This window comes from Elephantulus edwardii, unplaced genomic scaffold (assembly GCF_000299155.1).
Source record: "Elephantulus edwardii isolate Elephantulus edwardi_28Jun2011 unplaced genomic scaffold, EleEdw1.0 scaffold00004, whole genome shotgun sequence".
Lineage (NCBI taxonomy): Eukaryota > Metazoa > Chordata > Mammalia > Macroscelidea > Macroscelididae > Elephantulus > Elephantulus edwardii.
In genome coordinates, this window is record NW_006399754.1 from 2,876,876 (window position 1) to 2,883,890 (window position 7,015).

General features: G+C 46.0%; 1 protein-coding gene across 2 annotated transcripts in view; it reads right to left on the reverse strand.

Moving 5' to 3' along the window:
- Window positions 1-2,404, reverse strand: part of SPRYD7 (SPRY domain containing 7) — a 29,143-nt gene extending 26,739 nt beyond the window's left edge. The window contains exon 1 of one of the 2 annotated variants that reach the window (XM_006879509.1): window positions 2,226-2,404. In XM_006879509.1, coding sequence (XP_006879571.1) covers window positions 2,226-2,331 — 106 coding nt within the window. In that variant the 5' untranslated portion in view covers window positions 2,332-2,404. The remainder of the gene's footprint in view (window positions 1-2,225) is intronic. The other variant, XM_006879510.1, reaches the window with a different exon arrangement.
- Window positions 2,405-7,015: the final 4,611 nt, after the last annotated feature.

Here is a 7,015-nt window from a genome sequence, read left to right on the forward strand (position 1 = left end):
GGAGGGACAGCACAGGAGGGGAAGGCCCTCTATGAGGTGGATTGATTCAGTGACTGGGGTAATAGGGAGGGGTGTGTCAGAGGCAGTGCGATTGGTACAGGATAGAGCAGAGTTTAGGGCTGTTGTACATAGAGTCGCTATGAGTTGCAAGCGACTCGACAGCACAAAACAACACCAACACCAACACATGAGTAGAGACAGCTAGACAGTAGCAATCTCACTCCTTGACACATGCAGGTACATACAGGTAGACAGACACATGCTGTTGAGTCAATTCTGACTCATGGAAATTCTTTGTTTTGCAAAGCTGAACTATGCCTCACAAAGTTTTCAAGGCTGTCATCTTTTGAAAGCTCATCACCACCAGACCTTAGTTCTAAGGCACCTCTGGGGCAGGTCTGAGCCACTCATCTTTTTGTTTGTTGTCCAGCACTTATCTATCCAGGGACTCCTTATTTATATACAGACACATACTATGTACACATACACACAGCATGTATGAGGTTCTCTAAGGATCCTTAGTGGCACAATGGCTAAGCAATCCTATGTTAACCAAAAGATTGGTGGAAGTCACTGGAGAAAGATACAGTAGCTTCTGTAAAGTTTTACACCTTTGGGAACCCCATACCATCCTACAGGGTTGCTATGATTCTGAATTCAACTTGTTGGCAAGAGGGTTAGAATAAGGTTCCATAATGGTATAAAAGAGGACTGACATAGGGGTTGGGGGGAGACTGAAAAAGATAGGATAAATAATGTATACTGCATTGAAACAGATGAGGGAGAGAACTGTTTAAAAGGGATAAATGATTGGATATTTATGGTTATGGACAAGAGTCCAGAATGAAGGGAGCACAGTGAAGTGGACTTGGGGGGAGGGATTGAAAACAATTAAAGAATTTTTTTCTTTTACTTTTCAAAAAGAAAAGCGAATGGGGGTTAGGGAGAAAAGTGCAACAATGAATGAATGGAAATCCAAAGGCTCTGTAAACTTTCATTAAAAACAAACAAAACAATAAGGTTCCATATTAAACTTATCTAAGGGCTGAAAACAAATATTCATACACAACGTGATATACAATTATCACATTATCACAACTGGGGTTGAGATATAACAGGCAGAATGCTTTTAGAATTATAAAGAATCTGAGCAGGAAAGGATTTTTCAAAAAAGTATTAAGAATTTACTTTGTTTAGGTGCATGTCTTCTAATGAGATGGGAGAAAGTCAAAAGTATGTCCTGGGATTAACTCAAAGAAAGTATAAGTGAAATGATTAAATGGAGAAACAGCTCGCGGAATCACGTTCCAGAGGCTTGGAACTTTATGGGAAAAGTCTAAGGACAGAACTAATAAACCAGACAAAGAGGCTATGGAGAGAAGAATGTGAGATGAGAAGTCTTGTGATCATTTGGAATTAGAAGGAAAAACTCGAGATGCACAGAGCAAAGTACTGTTTTATCTTTCAACAGCCTGGCCTGCTGGGAAGAAGCCAAAACAAACAACAAACAAAACCAAGCCCACTGCCATCCACGAGATCTAGACTGAGAAACTCTACAGAGCGTAGTCGACCTCAGCAGGCTTCCAAGTCGAGAACTTTCCGTCTTTGAAGGAGCGAGACCACTGAACTGCCGAGTGCTTTGACCACTGTGCCACTAGGGGAAGAAGCCAGTCTGGGTTAATGACAGGACCTGGAGCCGTGATTAAGGAGTCGTGCAATGGGAGGTTACGCTGAAATTCAAGTTCTAACCTTAAGGGTGTGACTCAAGGGTTTTGCAATTGACTTTTTAACTTCGGAAGGCGACACAAATGACTTTCAATAAAACAAGCTTCGGTCTATAAACGGTGCTGCGGGGAGTGAAGCATCGATCGGGCGGGGTTTCACAGGGTCACTAAGAGTCTGAGTCCACTCGACAGCACCGAACAACAACGACTGCAGTCTGGGGAGAAGGGTTCTCACGATCAGATCTGAACCACGTGGGGAAAGTCTAAGTTTCTGACTGGAGCTGACAGTGGAGTCCTGACAGGTACGTCGTCACTCCCATCACCCGGCGACGAGAGGGGGCCGCACAGAGTCGGCTCCGGGTGGAGGCGGCCAGCGGCAGCGGGATGGAGGGTGGAGGACAGGGTGAGAAGCTGACCACCCTGAGCCGGGGCGCACCCCCGCGTGCTGTCCTTCCCACCCCGGCCCTCGGGTGGGCCGTTGGGTCTCAAGAGGGGCCTTACCCATGTGTTGAGTGTCCAGCTGCACAGCGGGCATCTCCTTCAGAGGGATGTGACCAGTGCCGCCATCTCTGCAGCACCGCAGGCAACAGAACACTGACGCAGCCATCTCGCCGCGACCAGCTCAGCAGCCACCTCTGCCCCTCGTTCGAGGCGACACCGCCCCCTACCCCTCGGCCCCGCCTTCCGCCCCCGCCCGAGCGCGGAGACGCAGGTGTAGCGCGCAAAGGTTGTGACAGCGACACCCTGAGGCCGGAGGTCGCGGCACACGTTGACGTGAGGCTCGCCTGGCGGAAGTCCGAGAGGAACAGGCAGCCGGCAACGTGACGGGTGGGGTGCCCCCTGTGAGAGGCGGGGTTCCCCGTGTGAGAGGTGGGGTGATCCTTGTTAAAGGGGCGGGGCCGGAGTTGAGAGGCGGGATGGACCGTGTGAGGGGCGGGGCCGACCCTGGGAGGGGCGGGGTTGACCTAGTGAGAGGCGGGGCCGGGCTCAAGAGATAAGGTCGACCTTGTGAGAGGCGGAACCGGACATGTGAGACGGGGCGGTCCTTTTAGAGGCGGGGCCGGATGTGAGGGGCGGGGTGGTAGATCCTGTGAGAGGCGGGGCCGGGCAAGAGGGCGGGGCGGGCCTTGTGAGAGGCGGGGCTGGACCTCGTGAGAGGCGGGACCAGGTATGAGAAGCAGGATCGACCTTGTGAGAGGCGGAGCCGGATGTGAGGGGCGGGGTCTAGCCTGTGAGAGGCGGGGCCGGGTGTGAGGGGCGGGGCTGAGCGCAGCCACCTCCCGCTGCTAGAACCCGACCAGGCACCCTCTTCGCCAGTAAGATACGACTCTGGAGCTGGTCGGTGCCAGGATTTCCTGGGTGTTTTGTACATTTAAGTGACTTCCAGTGCTATGTTTTTAAAACTATGGGTTGGGGCAGAAGGAGCTGATAAAAATGACCCTGAGAGCCTCTTCCTGCACACTCCACCCAGCTTTGCCTCTAAGTTGAGTTCCTCCATCAGGGCAGATTTTGGAAGATTTCCTATACAGATACCCCTCAGTCATGAGGTGAAAGTGCACTGGGGATTCCAGGCGTAGTTTCAAAGACCAGATGTCCTGGTACTGGTGCATGGGTTGTCAAACAAGTGATGAGCCCAAAGGGTTAAGGGGATGGGGGTTGTTGTTGTTATGTGCCGTCGAGTCGCTTGCGACTCTTAGCGGCCCTCTGTACAACAGCCCTAAACCCTGCTCTGTCCTGTGACAATCGCACCGTCTCCGATACACCCATCGCGATTAACCCAGTCACTGAATCAATCCACCTCACAGAGGGCCTTCCCCTCCTGCGCTGTCCCTCCACCCTCCACCAAGGAAGCATGATGTCCTTCTCCAAAGACCGGTCTCTCCTCACAACATGTCCAAAGTATGTAAGACGGAGCCTCAGAATCCTTGCCTCCAAGGAGGTGGGGGTAGGAGGAGGAAATTAAGGAAACCCAGAAGTTGTCAGATCCGAGGTCCTTCGCACAACTAATTCGTCAGTGGCCCTGTAGGTACTGGACATGCCCCTAGAACACCTATTACCAACCTTTCAGTTAGTCTGTTGTTGTTGTTAGGTGCCATCGAATCGACTTGATGGCATCTAACAACAACATTTTCCCATCACCAACCTTTCAGTTCATCTATTATTGTTGTTGTTGGGTGTCCTTGAGTCAAGTATGACTCACAGGGATCTTATGAACAGCACCCTGAGTCCTGTTCTCCCTTGTGCCATTCTCATAATCTCACACACTTGAGTCCGTAGCTATAGTCACCATGTTAATCCATCTCCTTGAGGGTCTTCCTCTCTTTCGCTGAGCCTCTACCTTTACAAGCATGATGTCCCTTTCCAAAGAATAGCCTCTCCTAGCAATAGTCCTAAGTATGAGAGATGAAGCTTTGCCATCCTCCTCTCAGGAGCACTCTGACTGCACCTTCTCCAAGACATACCCATCTGTTCTGTTGGCAATTCTGGGGATATTCAGTATTTGCTAACACCACTACTCAAAGGCATCAATTCTTCTGTCATCCTTATTCACACCAGCTCTCAGATGTATAGCAAGTTATTGAAAGGACCATGGCCTGAAACAAGTGCACCTTGGTTTTCAAATTGATAGCATTATTCCTTAGCAATCTGAAGACAGCAGACTTTCCCAATGCAATATGTCTCTTCATTCAATTGCTGATACCAGGGTATTGACTGTTGATCCAAATTAAATTGTTGGCAATTTCAATCTTTTCTCCATCTATCATTGAAGTTGTCTATTAACCTAATGGCAAGTGTTCTTCTTTTCTTGTTATTGCGATGTAATCCACATTGAAGACTTTATCTTTGATCTTCTGCAATGAGCTCTTCAAATTCCCTTCACTTCCAGCAAGCAAGGTTGCATATTCTACATAAAAGTTTTTGATGACTCTTCCTCTGATCCTGATGCCACATCTTCTTCATAGAGTCTAGCTTCTTGAATTATTTGCTCAGCATACATGTTAGATAGGTATGAGGAAAGGATATAACCCTGATATACACCTTTCTTAATTTTAAACCATACAGTTTCCCCTTACTTTGTTCAGATAACAGTTTCTTGATCTAAAGATAGATGTCATATGAGCATACTTAAGTGTTGAGATTCCCATTCTTACCAATGTTAGTCATCATTTGTTATGATTCACACAGTCAAATGTTTCTGCACAGTCATAAAACAAACACAAAAAAAGACATTCTTCAAATGATATTGTTTTTAGCTAGCAATGACATCCCAGGTGCCATGGGCTATTCTAAATCTAGCTTGAACTTCTTGCAGTTCATTCTCAAAGTCTTGTTCTAGCTATTTATGGATGATCTTCAGCAATATTTTGCTTGCATGTGCTATTAATAATATTGTTTGATAATTTTCACATTTGGTTGGATCACCTTTCTTGGAAATGGGAACAAATGTGTCTCTTCCAGTTAGTTGGTGAGGCAGCGGTCCTCCAAATTTCTTGGCATAGATTGGTGAGTATCTCCTGGGCTGCATTTGTTAGTTGAAACATGTTAATTGGTATCCCTTCAATTCCTGAGGCCTTACTTTTGGCCAATGCTTTCAGTACAGCCTGAATTTTTTTCATTACTATTGGCTCTTGATCACATGGCACTTCCTGAAATATGTCAGTGTCAACCAATGTTTTTTGATACAGTGACTGTGTATTCATTCCATCTTCTTTTGAGCTTCTTTGATTATTCAAGATCTTGCCCATAACATCTCTTAGTATTGCAACTCAGGGCTTGAATTTGTTTTGTTTAGTTCTTTCAGCTTGAGCAAGTTCTTTTCTTTTTATTCTCCAGCTCCAGCTCTCTGCACATTCCAGTATAGTCCTTTACTTTGTGCTCGTGCCACTCAGAGACTTCTAATTAAAAGTAAAATCCTCTTAAAAACAAAAAAAACCTGTCAGTTAAAAATGAAGATGCATGCTTTGGTTTTACATTGGTTTCGTTAATATGTTTCTATGTATAACACAAATCTTTTCTGGTTCATGATAACACTTCATTGGATTTCTGAGTTTTTCTGGGAAGATAATGGCCATTTTCCTTCTACAGAGAGCATGATAAATTCAAACTACCAACGTTGGCATTGAGCACATAAGGCACCGTGTCACCCAGGCTCCTTTCTAGTATTGTTGTTGTTATTAGGGGCTGTGAAGTTGAGTATGACTCATAAAGACCCTACAAACAGCAAATCTGAACCCTGTTCTTACCTGTGTCATCTTCACACTTCCTGACTAGAGCTCAGTGAGGCAGTCACTGTGTCACTCCACCTGGATGAGGATCTTCTCCTTCACTGACCCCCTACCCTTCTAAGTATCATGTCCCTCTCCAAGGAATAGCCCTTCCCAGCAACATGACCAAAGTATGTGAGGCAAAGTCTTGTCATCTTTGCCTCCAAAAAAGCACTCTGGCTGTACCCGATAACTATAACTATCCGCTTTCCACTAGTGTTCATAGGGTTTTCAAAGGCCTGTTATTTAACACGTTGCCACAAATGACGGCAAAAAAAAGTCTTTCTAAGCACGGTCTCAATTTAAAAGTGTGCAGCAACGTGTTAAGTGGATGGCCAATCCTGCTTCTTGCTCTATCTTAATCTGGGAGCTTTACTAAAACCTGTCCTCAATGGGTAACCCTTATGGCATTTGATACCCAGTGACACAACTTTCAGTACCACAGTAACCCACAAGATATCTCAGTAAAGCAAACTGACAGGCAAGTGCTGTACCAATTAGAATAAGGTTCTCCTAAAACACAACAAACTGTCAGTTTAGTTTGTAACTCTAATAGGAAATCAGTCTTCACACCAGGCCTGAGGGCCTTCTGTGCATGTTGTTGTTGTTATGTTGTACTCTGGAGTCAGAATCAACCCATAGCTGACCCTCCAGCAGGTTTTCAGAGGCAGTTAATTGCATTGGAGGAGACTGCCCATCCCAGAGCAGTTGGTGGCCTCGAACTGTGTTCCTTCAGGATTGCTGCGCAGCTTCTTGACACTATGCCACCAGAGATCTCTCTGTATAGAAAAGAAATTGTTGTAGTGTATAATATTTATTCAGAAGTACTATCAAAATTAGTACCTTATTGAATGAAATAAAACGTGCCAGAACTGAAAACTGTGTAAGGCAGAAATCTGTCAGTGAAGGAAACACACATATATTCCATTAACAGAGAACGATTTGTTGTTGTTATGTATTGTTGAGTGGAAACCGACTCATAGCTGGCTCTTCAGTGGGTTTGTGGATCATAACAAACTGTGGCTG